Consider the following 20253-nt stretch of genomic DNA (forward strand, 5'->3'; position numbering starts at 1 on the left):
TATATGACTATATATAATGTATAAATATATATATGACTGTACCCACCAAAAATTATTGATTTGAGGTAAAGGATGAAAAAAATCAACAGATATTGGAAAGAATTCTGAGATTTCACTTAACTCTTTAGAGAAGCAAGAAGTTAAAAAAATTCTTAAATAGCATTTGTTAATTTCTTATACTATACTTTTATCACCCCCCTTTCAAGAGTTCCTCACAACGCCAGTGATGGTGCCAAGAGATGAGCACTTTCATTAACTTTCTAAAGTGCGATTTAACTGTATGCATTATAAGCTGTACAAATGTTCATAAAGTTTGAATTACTAACTCCACTTATAGGTAATTATCAGCAATGCACACAAAAAATTATATGGCAGATTATTCACTGCAGAGTTATTTATAAAAGCATTGAAAATAACCTAGATATAAAAAGAGAAATTGTCAAATTATGGGCAATCCATATGAATATGATACAGAGATTTAACATGGTCTTACAATGAGTGTATACTACCAGCATAAGAAACTATTTTTCTACTTTTACAAGAAAAAATTTCTAAGTTTCCTGTGTTCTAGATATACCTTTGAAGTCTTGAGAACATTCATTTGAGCTATATATTGTTAGGTTAATTGATTCAGACTCTACTTAGTAGACTTTGATATAACTTAAATGCTTATTGTACCTAATTATGTCCAGTTACTATATAAGTTTGATTGTTGCTGCTGAATTCATGGTGGAGCATTGAAGAAACAAAATCCTACTTTTAAGGACAGGAAAATATTATAATACTCTTAATCAACATAACAGCATACCCTGAAATATGTCACAAAAAAAACTAAATAGCATTAACCATGGGGGATTATTGTATTGAAAAGAAGCTTATATAAAATGGTATTCAATTTTTCTCCAAAAATGAAAGGAGTACCTCTATGTGTAGTTAAGTAGCAGCTATCATGAAGTTCAGCCATTAGACCAGACTAAATAGTACTCAAAGATTTACTTTACTTGGCAAAGTGCTTTAAAAAATTATTTGAATGCTTTTAAGAGGATCTTGCAGTCCCATCTGATGGCAGGATACCCTAGTCAAATATACATTACTTGTCTGTTATTTGAGTTTGCCTTCTGGCTTTAGACATAAGTCCTACCTGGAAAACCCCCACTTACCCTACATTTTATTCTCTTTCTTTTCCTCCATCTCCTCTTTTCTACAAACTCATCAAGCTTTACTTCTACAGTTATGAACCATTTTCCTAATTAACCTTGGACAATCTCAGCTAAAGTTCAGGAAACCTCCAAACTATTTCTCTATATTTTGCCCTAGTGAAAAACATTTATCAATCTACAGAACAATTTGCTCTTATCTATATTATCATTAAAAAAAAGTTCCATGACCAAAAAGTTTAGAAAACATGATACATTATATTCTCCATTTTGGAGATTCACAATATATAAATCCTACAGTAAATAAATCTGTTTAATCCTAATTTGTCATGAAAACGTTCTCCCTCAGAACATTTGTTAACATGAGAAAGGAATGGTGTTTTGAGAAACACAGTTGGATGCATTGTAATACATGAAAGACAACTCGTTGGACAGACCACTGGTAGCAAGACAGTTCCAAAGATGCTCATAAATAGATTAACGGCAACTGAAAGAAAAAGACTATTAGAAAGCCACAATGCTTTATCCCAAACTCTCACGCTCAGACATTTCATCGCAGAATCAGAAGAAAATATTGTAGGTCAGTTCATCAAATGTCTAAATCAGATGAAGCCATGAGGAGTCGGAAATTTATTGAAAGAATCATGATCCCAACAAATCCTGACAAGGCTGGAGTTTGGGTCTATAAAAGTAGATAAAATTTTAGTGAAAATAAATATAAAGTCTTGATTTATCATCTTCTTCCAGAAAAAAAACAAAATACAATACTTTATAATCAAGAATGAAGAAGACAGGACTTAACAGTGGCATGTACAAAAAATACTTAGTTTTCATCAACACTAAAATCAGTGTCAGTCGATAGAATTATGGGACCTACAAGAAAATTATTGAAACTGTGGGTTGCATTAGTCAGCAGCATGGTATCTGGAACTAGGGAAGTCTCCTTCTCTCTCTCTCTCATTTATGCTGGTCAGGCTGCAGCTGGAGCTGAATTCAAATCAATGTGCAACGGTTTAAGAAAGAAGCAGACAAACTAGAACATCGGTGAGCTAAGGGCATTTTTTGCAAAAAATAAAAGCATCAATAGGAAATATAACAGGTGAATTCAAGCATCTGAAGAGTTGTCATAGTAGAGGTATTTATTTTTTATGATGTAGGGAGGAAGGTGTGCAGAACCAAATGGTGGATGTCCATAGGAAATGAATTTAAACATCACAAAAAGGTGAAGCTTTTAAACAAACTAGTCCAAAGACTGAATGGTCTATTCAAGAGATAATCATAAGTTGCATGACCATTCAGCCAGAATGTCATTGAGGGAGTTCAAACATCAGATGTAACATAAGTCTAGATAACCTTTAAAGACTCTCGCAACATGGAGATTCTGAAACACCATCAGAAGCAGCATCCCCACATGAAGAGAACTTTACCACGAACAACATAGTAAACTCACTTTGGAAATAGGGATATCAGTGCTGGTGGTGCTGGAAGCTGACTCAGAAGAGCCAATGGTTCAGTCTCCGGATTTTGCAAGCCCACTGCTGACCACGGTCAATATTAAAATTCAAATTACATAAACTTACAATGAAATAAACTATATCAAAAACAAAGCTAATAAACACTTTCTAATGTCACTTTGTTAACTTGAAATCAACCCTCATGAGAGATTTATACCCTGAAAACCTGCAAATGCTGCAAAACAGGGCTTTTTTTGAGAGCAGTTGTAAAATATGTGTCATCAGCACACCACATCAGTAAGATATTTAGTCAACAAGTATTTATTAAGCTCATATATACAGCTTGAGGCTATGTGGAATAGAAGTAGGAATCAAAAAATACTCCTCAGGAAACAGGAAAACCAGTAATATAAAGCAGTATCTGAACTTTCAAAGTGATCTGCCTTCTTATTGAATACACTGTGGTATATTTATTCAATAGAATACTCTACAATCTTTAAAAAAAATGAAGTCAGTCAGTTTGTACTGTGCAAAGGAGAAAACAATACAGCCTTCTCCTGATCCTAGCGAATACATTCCAAGACTCTCAGTGGATGACTGAAACCACAAATAGTACTAAACCGATATACACCATTTTTTCCTATACATGTATACCTATGATAAAGTATAATTTATAAATTAGGCACAGTAAGAGATTAACAAAAATAGCTAAAAAAGAGAATTATAACAATATATCGTAATAAAAGTTATATGAATGTGGCATCATTAAGTAAAATAAGCGTTACTTGAACATGAGCACTGCAATAGAGATAGTTGATCTGATAACCAAGACCGCTACTAAGTGACTAACAGAAGGAGAGAATCTACAGCATGGAGACTCTGAACAAAGGCATGATTCACATCCCTGTGGGAGAGCGTGAGATTTCATCATGCTATTCAGAATGGCACCCAATTTAACACTTATGAATTGTTTATTTAAGAATTTTCCATTTAATATTTCAGACTGTGGTTGACCATGGGTAACTGAAACTGTGCAAAGTGAAACCGCAGATAAGGGAGGATGGGTGCTCTACATCCTGATTTCCTGATTGTTCTGCCCCTCCTCCATTCCCTGCTCTTCTAGGGGAGCCTGCAGAGAGTTGATACTCCTGCCTTCCTTATTCACTGGGTATGCTTAAAAGAAAGGTTCTCAACTAGGAGCTATTTTGACCCCTACGAGACATTTGGCAATGTCTGGAGACACTTGTGGTTGTAGAAACTGACGGGTGCAATTGGCATCGAGTAGGTAGACCAAGGTCGCTGCTAAACAGCCTACAATGCACAGGTCAACCTCCCATAACAAAGAATTATCCAGCCCAAAATGTCAATAGTGACAAAGTTGAGAATTCCCTGTACCATTGTTACTTAAGGCCACTTGAATGGATCTCTGTTCTTTATAACCCAAGACAGTCAGCCAGTGTCTTCACTAGAAAATATGGCCAGAGAATCTGAACTGATGTTTAAGAGAGCCTGCAAAGCTCCTTAAAAGTAGCCTGGGGAGGATGTAAAAAATTACACTTGACCTAACAAATGATCTAACAACAGAGATTATACTTCAGATAAACCACCTAATTGGTATGTCACCAGCATTTCTGCAAAGTATAATACTCAAAGAATTTTTCAGTTTTCTTAGAAAAAATTTTTAAAAAAAAATTCAAATAGCAACTTCTCTAATAATGTTACTAGTTTTGAAACTGTGAAAAGTAAATGAACTAGAATTATAAGTTCAAATACCAATTATCATTGAAGTTTTAAATCCATTAAAATTGGATACGGTTGGCTACAGTCTATACTTTAATAGCTTTTACTTCTCTTGTAGTCTTCAGTCTACATATCTGACACCACTATTCCTTCATAAGTTCTTATTTCTTTAAATAGTAAGAAATAAGGCAAAGGGTTTCATCCATAGCGAATCACAATAAACATTTTATTAGTTAATTAAATAAAAAGATTTTTTAGAGACTATACACATGACTTTTCAACCTTCACCAGAGTTGAACTAGGTAATACCAGAGATCAGTTACCACCCATAGCATGTAATTTTTAGATACTGATACCAAAAATATTTAATATTTATAATGAACTCTCTTTTCCACCTAGTAATATGAGGCTAACAGAACATAGGTTGCTTCTGAATGAAGGTAAATATTTCACTACAAAAACCACCAATCACCATGTAGTTTCAGTGTATCCCTGCCCACCCTCAGCCCCCATTCTGACATGTTTTCTTCCAAGGATGTATAGGCAAGACCGTCAGCCATTCTTCTATCAAAACCCAAAAGGGGTCAGATAAAACATGGCAGCAGCTGAAACCGATAGGAGCAAAGAAAAGTATCCATATACCTGGGCAGCAAAGGACTGAGTTATTTGAAGTACTAGTAAAGTGAACATTGTGTGTAGGTAACAGTAGAGGCAGAGGTCAAGAAAGGCAGGGGCCACCGGAAGAGGATACTGACCAAGAATAGTCAAATCTTAGAAGAGTTGACTAAAGACATGTTGTTGGAAGCAATGAATGAACATAATGAGAACTGGATACAGGTGTCCAAGTTGCCAAACTAGTAGATAAGGTATCTGAAGTCAAAACCAGAATTACCAAAATAGCTCAAAATCCCAAAGGCAACATGCTCATACCAGCAGAATGTGGCCTATGTAAATAATGTAATTGCCTGGGCATAATATCCCAAAACACAAGAGCTAGATCGGCAACTCTTTCTTTAACATCAGTGGAACTACTCATTGATACTGAAACATAGGAAGCTGAGTATTCCAAAGGGGTCTCTGTCTTAAACAAATTTGCAGTATTATAATTTTAAAGTCCACCTATATAAATCATGCCAGTAATACAGAAGTAGCAATCAGCACTACCCCATGGAACATGAAAGAAAACAGAATAATAACCATTACTATGCTGAAGAATAAAAACAATTTTTTTTTTTTTTTTTTTTTTTGCTTACCTAAAAATTTTTTCCTGGGTATCGCTTTAGAAATATAGAGAAAAACGTGTTCCAATGTAAAACTATGTATTGTCTAAAACAAGCCCTTCCCACTTTTCTGATTCTGATTCTTTGGAAGTTATTTCAAAACTAGTAAGGTTGTAGGTACCTATAAATATGCAAATTCTTTCTGAATGAGTGAAAGTAACCTCCCTCCCTTGCTGTGGAAAAGTCCAATTTTGCCTCCATTTATACAACAATTTCAATATTCTGCAACTATGATTGTGCCTGTCTTTAAATTCTCAGTTAAACAAGTTATGACAAATTATCAGTTACTTCTTTAATGATTTAGTAAAATCTTTAACACATGTATGTTTTATATCTGTATGAAAGTCATATTTTACCTTTTTTTAAAATTAACTGTTATCAGTAATTTCTGAGAAAACAGTTACTTTTTGAAATTTCGGAAAAGTACTTATATTTACCAGTGATGTTTTCTTAGTCATACTGTTGGATTTAATGATAAGTATAGCTATTGCTCTGGAAATAGCTATAGGTCCCTAGAGTTTTAGGGACCTAAAGGTAATAAAGCCCCTGACTAACTAAATCAGAAGCAAACAATAAGCCAAGTAGAGGTCATCAATAGAATGGAGCCAAAATAAAGTTTCTATTTGTACTAGAGAAGAAGAGGGAGGATAGAGAGGAGAGTGGCCTGACTAGAATGGGAATTCTTTAGAAGTACAGAAGATCTTCTATTTTTGTACTTTCACAAATACATAGCTACATCTCAAAGACAAAACTGTCCACTCTGTTCACCAGTAACAGACTGCAGTATGACAATGCTTGTTCATTGAAAGGCTGAAAAAGTATCATGTTTCTGTCTGCAGGTATGTTTGCTGTGTTCACTCCCAGTTTTCAAGAGTTCAATGAACATTATTAATCTCATCATATCCTATAACTGTCAATGCCATGTGATGTCCAAAATGCTAGTGGTTACACATTGTGCAATTCCAACTATAAAACATTCCAGAAAAGGCAACACCATGGAGACAATAAAAAGATCAGTGACTAGAGAATAAAGTTGGAGATCTCACACTTTTTGATTTCAAGAGTTACTACAAAGCTACGGTATCAAAATAGTGTGGTACTGGCATAAAGACAGAAATGCGGACCAATGGAATTAAATAGAGAGCCCAGAAATAAACCCTCATGTATATGGTCAAATGATTTTTGACAAGGGTGCCAAGACCATTCAATGGAGAAAGGACAGTCTTTTCAACAAATGGTGTGAGAAAACTGAATGTCTATATACAAAAGAATGAAGCTGGACCCTTAATTAACATCATATACAAAAATTAACTAAAAATGGATCAAAGATCTAAAGGTAAGAGCTAAAACTATTAAATTCTTAGAAGAAAACTTCATGGCATTGTATTTGGCAATAATTTCTCAGATACAACACCAAAAGCACAGGCAATAAAAGAAAAAATTGATAAAGTGCACTACATCAAAGGACACAATCAACAGAGGGAAAAGTCAAGAAATGTTTGCAATTCATATATCTGATAAGTTGTTAATAGCAAGAATATATAAAGAACTCCTACGACTCAACAACAAAACAAACTTGATTAAAAATGAACAAAGGACTTGGTGATGTTGTGATATAATAAAAAAAAAAATACATGTACTTAGTCTTCATCCCTGGTTCCTAACACAAGGACTTCTAAGATCCTTAGACTCTCCAGAATGATAATAACAGCATTTTGTATGCTAATGAGGTAAGGGAGGGAGTGGAGCCTAGATCGCTTCAGAGTGGAGGCTGGTAGCCAGAGGAACCAAATCATATGGTTAGAGGGTTGGAATTTTCAGGCCTACCCCACGCCCAACCTCCAGGGTGGGAAGAAGTTCTGGAGATTCAGTTACTCATCAATGACCAATCAATCTTGCCTATATAATACAACTTCTATAAAACCCTGAGAAGGGTTTGAAGAGTTTGTGAGTTGAATACTTCCATGTACTGGCAGGGTGGTGTACTCCAAGTCCATGGGGAAAGAAGCTCCTGCACTCAGGACCCTTCCAGATCTTGTTACCTGCCTCTTCCTCTAGTTGTTCATCTGTATCCTTCATAATAAACTGGTAAATATTAAAAAAAAAAAAAATACCAGTGGTATATGACTACAATTAAACAAAAGTGAAGACTTGTTAAAGATTAAAAATGTGAGAAAAAATGATGTATGATATACGTACATAGGAGATAAATGTGACTGGTTATAAAATCCCTCTACTTAGAATTTCTACTTGAAGATTGATGCTGGAAGCAAGGGTTTTTCACTCAAGCAGATAAGGGCATAGAAGAATAAAACACATTCTCAGTCTAATGTGACCTGGGCTCACACATAAAGAATAGAAAGTATACCTCAGACCTCTCAATTCAAAGATACTTTCTGCCATAGAAATAAATTAATTTTTTTAATATTCCAAAAATAACAACATACATTCTACCACCAACACATAGCATTCCTCATACAAAACTTGATTGTAAAACCAAGATAACATTCAGGAAAGTATCCTCAGAAATAGCTGAAATTTAGAGCATCAAATAACTTTGCACAGAAGGAAACTATATACAAGAACATAAAAGCCCTGGTTTCTTTACGGATGCAATTTCTCAATGCCAGAGTTTTTCTTTTATTAAAAACTTCCAGATGCATAATATGTGTGGTAGTAATAAGCCATACTGTCAGGCTTGCTGCTTAAACTCCCGGGAAGTTGTCAATATGTCTGGAGGGTTTGGCAAGTAAATTCTGGACATACAGTTTGTTGGGTTAAAACTCTTCTGCAGCTTACAACAGCTTTGGCTGGCAGACACAACCTTTCCAGCCATCAGTACTTGGTCAGCCTTTCTATCTTTACTGCCTTACTGATAATTCTCTTCTCTTAAAAGGCAAAGTAACTAAAGGAGTTAAAAAGAGGAGTCATTTTCCTCTTCCAGACTTCCTGGAAGTCCATAGTTTGAGACTGTGTATTAAGGAGAAAATAAATTGCTCACCAAAGCTCAATAACTTGTATGGTAGCTGTGTCATTCTATTATCTGTCGAATAAGAAAACTGAGGAAGGTGTTGTGCTCGGCCAAACTACTGTCCACAACTAGCGACTCAAACAGTAAATAGCACTGCTGATGACAGTGGACATTCATTTCGATGGGAGACAGAGTACTGTCTTTCAAATTTTCATTTGCAGTACTTGTTACAGTATGATTGTACCCAGATTTACACTTCCTCTCTGAAATTTACTATTTATGTCATTCATGATGGGCTAAAATAATGTTAATTCCTGTAAATGTTTCCTACTTTTATACAAACATGCACAATTCATATATTCTTTGTACTGTCAATTTAAATTTCAACACATAAATCTCATCGGCTTAACACTAATAAGAAATCAAGTAAGAAAGTGTCAAAGATCTTAGAAGCATCTTTAATAACGACTTTCTCACAATATAAATTTTCTATAAATAATACAATTTTGGGGATAGTTGTTTTTCACATACTACTTTGCAGAATAAGTACTATTGGTTTAAAAATCAACTGCTTTAAATAAATATACTTAAAAGGCAATGAATTGCTGTAACTTGGTGAAAAAGCCCCATATTAATATCTAGAATTAAACAATAAGCAAAAATACAAAGGAAGAAATTTGAAAAAACAGAAAGTGTCATAAAACAACGAGAACTATACCGTAATTTGAAGCCTTAAAAAATAAGTGACTTTAAGAAAAAGGCTGAGGTTGATTTTCTGACGAAGAGCACCACGCAGTTAGTTACATGGTGCATTTTCCCAGCTTTCCAGGGCTACCACATTATTACATCTCCTTTGCCACACTAAATAACTTCTACATAACATCTTCGCTGGGCTACTACAACCCATTAATGAACATTATTATATGACAGTCATTTCTGGATTCTGCTCATTTTAATGAGTTTGCTTCCATCATGCCTAGTACTGCTTCTAGTTACAGAATTTTGGAGATGAGTTCTATGTTGACAAGTACACGGTATCTCTAGATATGGGAGCTAAGATCATGCTGAGAACTGAACTTTCAGTAATTTTCTAACAGTATCCTTTGGAGTCCTAAGATTCTTTGGCGATACCTCAGAGGCCATTGCAGAGGGTGGGCAGCAAAAAGAAAGAGCAGATAGGTTTTTGGCTTCTGTCCCCTCTGACTTCCAGAGTCAATCATTGTGTAACTAACATTGCATCCTATTTCATATATTGGGTTTTCTCATAAGATTTCATTTTTAATAAAAGGTTTAGCCTCTTTAAGAAATGTTAGAAAACCTTTGAACTACTTGATCTCTAAGATTTGTATTAGTTTTAATTTGTTTTGGCTCACAAAGTCCTCAGAGAAAATGTAAGAAAGGCACAGAGATAAGAATATTGGTATATGTAAAGAGATAAATCCCATACAGTCCTCAGCCAAGTCAAGTTGACAGATCCTCATTATGATCACTATGAACTTTTATAGAGAACTTTCCATAGAAAACTCTATAATAAGCCCTAGAGATACACAGATACAAACCAGAAACTCAGCCATGGAGCACATAAATGATATTGGTAGACTGGACTCCCAACACACTCCCTTCAGGAAATGGAATGCAATTATAACCCTGAGAACACTTAGCAGTAAGCAGCAGGATCTGCCCAGAAAGGCCAGCTGATCCTTGACCCACTTAACTCACTCGACCCCACCCAGGTTGATAACCATCCTCAGAGAGGCAGTTATTTATGAAACTTGTTTCCCTTCAAACTTCCTCTGCTCTGACCTTGACCCCTACTTCTTTCAGTAAAAAACAATTTTTAGTATTCCAAAGTTCGCTGGCAAAGCCCTAGAATTTGCCAGCATTTCTAGCATAACTTTATACAAGTCAAAAGGTTGGTTTTTGTGTATGGTTTGTGGAAATGTTTTGTCTTATGATCATATCATGTACATCTAAAAATGCCAGCTGGATTCTGGAGCCCCTGAGGCACAAATTGGAGCTTTTCATAATTCCTAGAAAGGTAATATAAATGACTTACCTTTCATAGCTGCCAGAATTGACCTAAGATACAGGAATATTGGGAAAGGTCTGTGTCAATTTTCCAGGCATATTTAATTCTAACATCTTAAGGATCAAAAATATAAACACCATTCTTGCCCTATAATAAACTTGACGGAGAGACTCCTATGAGATTTTTCTCTCCCATTAGCTGCTGTGAGAGCAAAATAGGATGCTGGAGACGGAGCTAATGGAGAACTCGGGACTCTCAAACCACTGTCCAGATTTACGTTATAATAAGAACTCAAAAATACCAGGCTTGCTAAGTATGATGGGAAAGAGATATGATTCCAAGCTATTAGGGGACATGGGTGATTTTTTCCTCCTGCTTTTCTTCTCCTTACACATGAACTCTTTGGGAAACAAAGGAAAAATAGGCTCTACCCCTGCCACAACCAGGCTACTTCTAGTTAGATATATTCTGACTCTCAACATTACCATAATGCACACACTAGAACTGGCTACAATTCATACAATTTACTCAGTCACTCAGCCTAAATGTGAAAATTGTATATAAATATGTGCTGACCACATTTCAAACATAATAAAAACTTTGTGTACATAATCCAGAAGCCTAGAGCTCCTAAAATCTAAATTATTAATATCCAAATGAACAGACATAGTTTTTGGTATTCCTGGCAAATCAGACTAAGCAATCATACTAAAGAACACAATATGAAAAAAATAAAGACCGTATTTCAACTATGGTATTATGTGGTAACCGAAGTTGAAACAGAGACTCTAGATGAAATCACGTCAAAAGCAGGACAATGATTACAAACAATTCTTGAGTCTGAGAAATCATAAAACATAAGCACAAAATCCCCAATTGATAAATTCAATTACATTTAGTTCACGAATTCTACCTATTTACTAGGCTCAAGCTGATACCTGTGAGTTTATCTACTAAATAAACTTTTTGACTAATACAAATGTAAAACTTACTAGATTGTATTAAATATCTTTAAGCTGGTAGGTAGGACATTCCAGTCTTCAAATATAGATGGAAGAAATTATTTGCTTTCTCTATAAATCTTTTCCATTGCAAACAGAAGTCAAGAGGCAGAAGTTAGCTAGGAATTTAATTGAGAAGCTGGCATAATAGAGGACGTCCCACCATTCAGCTCAGTCTCTCCTCCTTGTGGTCACAAAGAGAAGATGCCTGCCATCTGGTGGCATTTCTTCAAGGAATCCTATTATTTAAATGACTTTCAGAAAAGTAATTTGAAGAAATATATGATGCCAATGAAAAGTGCTCAGTTTTAATTTGTAATTTCCACTTACTTCTGCTTCCCAGTCTGTACATTTGCTCCTTTTTGAAAGTCGATTTTAAAATATTGTTTAATTGCAAGATTGCTGAACACATCCCAAATGAAACAATAACTATGCATGTCTAAGAATTCAATATGTGGGTATACTACAGTCATTTCTAACACAATTTTTTTTTAAGTGTTAAATATCATGGTGCACTGAACCACTGCACAGAACTTCATCCATGTTGGCAAACCAAGGAGGGCAGAGTAGGGAACCCACACTGGGCGACAGCCTGCAGTCCAGGCCGACTCATACATTGTTTTCACATTCGCAGCTTCTGACGACATACCACCAAGTAATGATTATCAAGTGGAAGGAGAGAATAAAAACACTTTTTCATAATAGGTTTTGGATGGTTTCTACTCAAGATAACACAGCCGGATGTTATTTTGATGAGTGTCTGGTAAGGTCCCCCTGCAGCAGGAAATGCATCCCTGGACTGTAAAACAGTCCTGATTCTGGCATGTTTCCCAAACAGCCCTCCATTTACCTAATTTTTCTGATAAAACGATGCCCTACTTTTCCATTTTTAGACCTAATTTTGACATTCAAATACTGGGTTTTTTTAATGCCAGGTAGTTGATTTTGCAGTTACAAATCAATCGGAGGCACAGTGGATTATTACAGCCAAGAGGTTGTTTGTACCTAAACATTCTTCCAATGAGCCAGAAAGTATTAACACCTATCAGAATTTATGCCTTTCTCTTAAATAATTCCCAACTCATGAAAAAAAAACCCCAGAATTATTAAGGTAAGAAAGAAAAAAGAATATTTGAAGAATTAGCTTAAGAACTTTTAGACAAGAGAAACAGAAGAGAAGCTAAAAAACAAGAGAACACTGCTTCAAGAGGCAATTTGTCCTGGTCCCTTGGGTGGCAGGGCATTTTGCCAGCTGTCACTACTCGACTAATTAAAAGCGTTACTCCCAAACTGTTATACTTATTAGGACTGAAACCATTTAACATGAATGCTTTGAGGCACTTGGATGTCACATTGTATTCTTTGGCCTTACAAGAGAAGGGGATTGCTATTCTCATTTAAATAACACTTATAGCATTTTAATTTGCTTTTTTTCTGCAAATCATTTCTGACTATTCTTCACCTTACACAATTGAAAATCTACACAGTCTTATGCCCTGACTAGATGCAATCTTTCCATTCATTGTGCTGCTGGTTAAGAATAACATGCAGCGTAGTGAGAAACCACTATGCCAAACGTTATTAGTAGGTAATACAGGTTTATATGATAAAGTAAATTTATGTTAGTAAGGTAATTTAAAGGTCTTCTCATACAATGGGGAAAGTGCATAATCTTAAAGCTACAGTTGACATTTATTTTCACTCAAAATTGAGAGGATGTCACAAAGCAGCACCAAAGACTATATCACTCACATATATGAATCAGAAGGACTTTACTTGTCTACATTTATTCTTATTTTGCATACATACATGTTCATAGACTTGGGTATACAGGGACCTCAGAAACTATGTGGTATATCTTTTTTATCTCTAGCTAAACTCGCCACGAACAGACAACCAGATTTCATCATTATCAGTGAATGCAGGAAAACCATGTCAGGTGGTACTATTCAGTACCACCAGGCAGGAAGTTTCAACTCTTAATGAACCCAAATCTCACTGTTTCAGGAGAAATGTAGAAGAATAAATCACCATCCTATCTACCACAACCCTTTATATATTATAGGTACTTTTTTGTTTCAGTTGGGTATCAGTGTAGGTAAACAAGGTGTCTGTGCACTTTCATCTGACCATGAATTCTTGGAAAGCCAAAGCCAGGTAAGGCTGTGCCAATCAGCTTTTTATCCATTGCTACAGCTTTATCAGTAATCAGGTGCCAGATCTTCACATATTATGATTTTCTCCGACTGTGAATTTCCGTTTTTTTCCCCCAAAGAAAAGAAAAAAAAATCCTTAGTATTTACAACACGGAAGAAATTCTGGTCACGTGCTCCAAAGCATACTGTTCATTTTCTCAGTTGCACTTGTTGCACCTGTAAATTCATATCAATTTTAAATAGATGTTTATCATCCTCATTGAAATGTAAGCTCCATGAGGGCAGATACCAAGTCTGCCTTGCTCATCAGCATATTCCAAGTATCTAGCATATTTGGCACACAGAAGGCTCTTTATATCTGGAAAAGTGACAAATGCCCTTCAAATCATTCTAGTCCAACAATTTTATTTTGGGGATATGAAAATAGAGTCTGTAAAAGTCATTCATAGAAATGGCTTGCCCCAGATTGTATAACATGTTAATGACAAAGCCAAGATGAGAATTCTGGAGTCTTTATTGCCCATTCACATTTTCTATCCATTACACCACAGAGGTTCTTACGCCTAATATCCTGGGTAGACAACAGTACTGATGAGTAAGGCACAAAAACATTTGTGATCCAAATATCATTTGGTTGGCTGCCTAGCTCCCAGTGTTATCAACTGGAACATAGAAACCTTCACCATAAATATGCCTGGTTTATACAAACTTTATGTAGGACTCCAAGAACAGAACCCAAAATGGAATTCTACAGCCAGAGCAAAGAGCCAATTTATTCTCAAATACGAGGGTCAGGTTTTACAGAGGCCAAGCCACAGGGGCCAGCTGAATTTCCATGGTTCAGCTATTGACGAATCAAACATTCTGCTAAATAGAGCTCCAATTTGTATGGGATTTTTTTTGTTTTTCAATTTTATTTTGGGGTTTCTTTAAAGCAAATATTCAAAAAATTGAGCTTCTGAGTATATGAAAAATGTAAATGTGAATTTTCAGGAGTGAGGAAGGTGATCTAAAATTGGATTATGGTGATGACTGCCAAACTCTATAAATTTTAAAAATCTTTAAGTTATACACTTAAAATGGGTAAATATTATAAATTACACTTCAATAAACTTGTTAAAAATAAGTGTGAAAATGAATCAGATACATACAGCATTTCTTTTTATAAACACCTAGCATCAAAATTGTAGACATTCTTAAATATCCCCATATACTTTTAAGCTCAAGTTTTATCCATTTCAATCATGGTTTACACCTACAAGGTCAAAAGTTTTTCCTGCAATTTTGAAAAAATAATTTAGTAGGCTAATATAAATATCTTGGTGCAATACTAAGAGATACTGACTATCTGCATAAATGATCTACAAATATATTTGTACAATTAAGCATAGTGTTCTAATCCAAAACCTGTCATGAACTAGCCACTGGGTTTTGAGCAAGTTATACATCTCCAAACCTCAGTTTTCCTATTTCATGTGTCTCAAAGGACCAGATTAAAGTTAAATAGCACATAATATAGTAAAAAGAATAGTAATTGTTATCATCTAATGAATAGCTATTAATATGCCAGACTGTTTAAATTACCATCCTATAAGGAAAGTATTATTAGCTACTTTTTTGCAGGTGAGAAACCGAAACACAAAGTTCATTAGTTTGACCAAGGTCACACAGTTATTTAGTAGCAGACCCAGGATTCCATTCCAGAACTGTCTAGCTCCAAAACCTATACTCATTCGCTATTCCTCACTAGACTTTGGGCTTTTGATTCTGTCAGATGTAGCGTGAATCCTGACCTTGCCCTTGCTATGTTAAGTTAGTCACCTTCTCTGAGTCCAATTTCCTCATCTGTAAAATGAGATCACTAATATTTAACTCTCAGGGTTGCTGTGAAAATTAAATGAGAGTGCTTCCCTTCTCATCCCTCTTTCATATTAAGTTCCTTTCCATGTTTAAAAAAAAAAATCTATTTAAAAAAAATCTATAAATTCCATAGTTTCCTTATGGCCTACCAGGATAAACCTCAATGGGACTGAGTTCTATCAAAAGCAATTAAAGTGAACACAAACAACACAGCATTAGTCCTTTGCTATCAGTCCTTGGCTCTGTGAAGGAGACTGTCAACAAGAGTGTCAACTTCAAGGGGTAGGCATCTTTCCACAGGAACTGAGCAAGCTGAGGTCACAGACTTGTCTCGTTCTGCCCTACAAACAGATGTCTGGGTGACAACTCTTAGTCACTGCAAATGAGTGTTAGAGCCAAACCAGGTGGGAAGCACTGTATCTCTTTTCTAATCTTCTTTGCCAGCCCATTCATTCCCTAAAACAATACCTCACTGACCATAATTCAAAATAACTAGTTTTCTCCCAAGATAGTATTTTCAACATAATGCCTTTATTTGGATGGTGTCTAATTATTCCACAAGCAGAAGAGAGTGTTTCTATAATAGTGATTTGTCAGCAAGAAACCTGTTTAATTCTATGTATTGGAATGTACACCTTCAAAAATTTACCTCTCAAGTAACCTAGTGAAAACTGATGTAATGTGGAGCTCTAGTGGTAGCAAGAAAGTAAAGCAGCCATTAGTGAGAGCCAACAAAAAAAGCCAAGGAAAACGCCATTTATTATTTATTTATTATTATGGTGAAATCGCCATTTATTATTCAATTGCTGTGTTAAGAAGAAAAATGGTTCAAAAGGCTCTTCCAAGATAATATAAGGTAAACTCTAAATGTAATTAACTTTCTTCCAGATCACAAATTAAACCGTGACAACTAGCTTACATCAAACATCATGAAGCAGTTAAATCCAAAAACAAACAGTGCTGTGGTTGTCACTTTTCTTTTTACCCCATTCACTAAGAATCCTATTTATTAAATATTAGTTATTTTTTACACAGCTAGCAAGTACTGTATAGAGAAAATGCTAGACTCTAAGTGGTATGATCAGTGAAGTCCTATACCAACTGTCTTGGGAATTTAAATAATCTCTACAAGCTGATGAGGTTGTTGAGAGTTAATTCCTGCACTAGAAAATTGCCTTCCTTGAATTTCTGACTTCTGAGGTCTTTCCTAACTTAAAACAAGCAAGAATGAAACTTACAATGTCAAACATTAACTCTTTGTTAACTTAATTGAAAGGGCTTCATTTACAAAAAATATATATGTATATACAGTTCCATTATGGTCAACGATGTAGCAGAAGATAAAAAGTACAACTTTATGATGTTCAACTGGGAGTTGACACTTAAAATTTCTAAACACGGTGTCTGGTATAACTGTGTTATAGTGAGGAAAAAACAAGTTATTGTTAGACTATCTCAGAATATGAAAAAATATAGGAACTAGCCTTTCCATATTTAATTATCTAAGTATCATGTGCCTGGACATTACAGAAAATGTAAGAGACTCACTTACCCATAAGTCATGATAAAAGAAACTAAATTTTCATAAATGCATTAACAACATTTATCTGAAATAAAAATCTCAACTCCTGGGAGTTTTTCATGGCTTTTATCAGTTGAAATCCACAAGATGTTTTCCAATGGACATATTCAAAGGGCTTCTAAATTGTTAGGTCTACAAATGACTGACTATGTAGGAAGCCTCAGAGGTCTATAAAGGAAGATTTAATGATTACCTAGGGGTTTTATTCATTGATGTCTCTCTTTTCCATCCTTCTCTAATATGCTAGCATTAATATAGTTCGCTAAAGCTGCACAGAAAAATGGTAAAAATGGCACCTTTTCTGAGAGCTCAATGAGAATGCAGTAGTTTGCAATGGGAAGCTCAAGATAACTAGTTAGCTATAGGAGAGAGCACATTTTTTGACAGAAAAGAATAAAAGCGGAAGAAGCGAAAGTGGTTTACTAATATAATCATATGTCAAAGGGAACAAACGGAAAGCTGCACTAATGCAACATTAGCCACCAGGCAATTCAGAATCTAACATGTTCTGCAGTCCTTTTCTCCATAGACATTAAAATTGAATAAAATCAAAGAATATTTTTCAATCTGTGGATCTCGGAACTTCACCTTTATACATCATCTTGCTTATATTTTCCTTGTTGATTATCTCTCCTTTGCTTTCCCATAACAGACCTTGGTATGTTGCTTAAAATAATATTTGGGGCTTTATTTACCATTCTTTCGACTGAGACATATTGATTTTATTAAAGTAAGTTGGGTCTGCATTCTTTCTTTACTATTATTACAGGTAGACTTGACAGACATGGGACTTTTGTTTTAAAATGCTCTGCTATGGAGCAAACCTTGTTATAAATGTTCCACTTTACCTGCTGGGCAGTTGCATTCTAAAGGTGCTTCTCTTGCTATTCTTATTTTAGCCATATGTTCATAGGATTTCTGCAGGGAAAAAAAGAGATATTAAGAACCATCAGTAGCACTGTAGAAAAATGGTTTCTTTAGGAAGTCTCTGCTTGATTTACGAGCATTTGATAGCCTGCATAACTAAAGTTTACATATGTACTTGGACTTTAGTCAAAAGGTAACAGTACCCAAGCCCTAAAAAAAGAAAATGACCATTGATGTGATATCAAGCCTGTGGGACTTGTATAACATCTTTCTCCATTCTTCCAGTACCACCACCCTCTCCCTCAGCTCAAGCTTATGCAGTCAGTGCAAAACCTGGCATTAACATGTTGCAGTTGTAGGTTAAGCTATAGATTTTAAAACAGCCAATATTTTATATATGAAAGTCAATGGCTTATCATATTGTGCTGCAACTACTGCCAAACAGCCTCTCTATTGGAAGAGCAAGTTGCAAAAAACCTAACTCTAGTTCGAAAGTGCCCCTGGTTTTGATAAACAATGTACATTTCATTCAACTCCCAAGTCCAATGGCTCTGCATTCATAAACGCCCCTGGCATTACATCTCTTACAAAAAAATTAGCTATTTTTTTCCTTTTTAAACATTTAATACAAACACATTCAATGTGTGATACGATTGATTTTAAATCACATTTAGGGTTATTTCACTCTTAAGAGTGATTACCATCTGTATGTTAATAAGACTTGTGGCCCTAACCTTCTTAGAATATACAAAGGACATAATAAATATTCTCTCTGCAAGGAATATTCTCCACAAAACTAGAGAAGATCCACATATGACTCTGGAAAACTAAAAGGATATAAAATATCACCCTGCCATTCTGGTCACCTTTTCCCCATTTAGATTTCCATATTTGTTTAACATGCAAATATTCAGAAGAGTGAGGGAAATGATACAGATAGAGAGGATGATATCAAAGGATGTGCATATGCAAATACATACTACAATGAGATGGTCTTCTAGCACATGCACACACAGCCACACCAAGTATGAGGACAGTAAGGGCAGAGGCTGGTCGTGTACACAGAATCACGCCTGTGCAAGATGTTATCCACGTGCAAAATACCCCAGCCTTTCACACCTGAGCCAGAAGTCGCTCCACTTTCTCTTGCACCATTGCTTTGAGCTGATCCAGGCAATCAGGAAGCAGACAGATGGAAGGGTCCCCTTTGGCGGATTCGAGAGCGGCGATCCTCGCCTGGAGGTCGTTGGTTTTCACCCCCAGGTACAGACAAGACGTTACGGCCACAACTGACAAGAGGGCTGCCAGAGCTGCGCACGGGGGCATGGTCCTGGCACAACGCAGCCCAGCGGAGCTGGAGTCCTCGGAGCCCGGCTCCCGGGCCCCTCCTTTCCCTGCAGGCTTCTTCAGCAGCATCGTGGCAGGGTCGACTGCCTCGGCTTTGCCTCCCACCCTCTACCACTTCCAATAATCTTAAAAGGAAAGAAAAAGGACGACTCGTCCAAAGTTCAGTCCCGGTGGCTACACAACTATTTGGCGGAGTGGGAGCCGGGGCGCGGAGATGGACCCCCGCTCTCCTTAGCGCTGAGACCAGCAGTCGTGGACCGTCCTCCGCCTTCTTTTCCCTTCCCAGCTGAGGGCGAAGAGCACCGTCAGTCTGGGGACTGGTGGCAATAAAAACCGGAATGAAACCCACCCGGATGGCCCCGCTGGTCCCCCAGAAGACCGACACCTCTTTTGAGGTCCCTGCGAGCGGCCACGCAGGAGCCTGGGGACAGCGGGCGAGGGCTGCTGGGGCGGCCGCTCGCCTCGCCCCGGAGCGCGGACCTGTTGCGTCTGTGAGTTCGCCTTATTTCTACCTAGTCGGTGTTTTCCCGTACGCCGACCTGTTTCCCACCTGGATTCAGTTCCAGGAGAAAAGGCTGAGCGAGGCGGCGGGAGCGCAGCGCAAAAAGGGTGCCCGGGGGCTAGAGGAGAGAGCAAACGAAATAACCCTGGAGCAAAAGCAAGCCGCGAGGCCGAAATCAAGGCTGCCCCAAGGATCTCCGCAGCATCGCGCGTGCGAGCCTTAAATACCCTTCGGGATGCTCGTGTGTGAGTGTGTGAGTGCGTGTGTGAGTGCGCGCGCGCTCCGAGCCAGCGTTCCGCCTCCTCCC

General features: G+C 36.6%; 1 protein-coding gene across 2 annotated transcripts in view; it reads right to left on the minus strand.

The window, feature by feature from the left end:
- COL25A1 (collagen type XXV alpha 1 chain) overlaps positions 1-19855 on the minus strand; it is a 404747-nt gene extending 384892 nt beyond the window's left edge. Inside the window, exons 1-2 of one of the 2 annotated variants that reach the window (XM_006918911.1) lie at positions 19217-19569; positions 18079-18148 (exon numbers count right to left, since the gene is read on the minus strand). In XM_006918911.1, the coding sequence (XP_006918973.1) occupies positions 18079-18148; positions 19217-19513 (367 nt within the window). In that variant the 5' untranslated portion in view covers positions 19514-19569. Of the gene's footprint in view, positions 1-18078; positions 18149-19216 lie in introns of both variants that reach the window. The other variant, XM_015594880.1, reaches the window with a different exon arrangement.
- Positions 19856-20253: the final 398 nt, after the last annotated feature.

This window comes from Pteropus alecto, unplaced genomic scaffold (assembly GCF_000325575.1).
Source record: "Pteropus alecto unplaced genomic scaffold, ASM32557v1 scaffold5, whole genome shotgun sequence".
In the NCBI taxonomy this organism is placed as follows: Eukaryota; Metazoa; Chordata; class Mammalia; order Chiroptera; family Pteropodidae; genus Pteropus; species Pteropus alecto.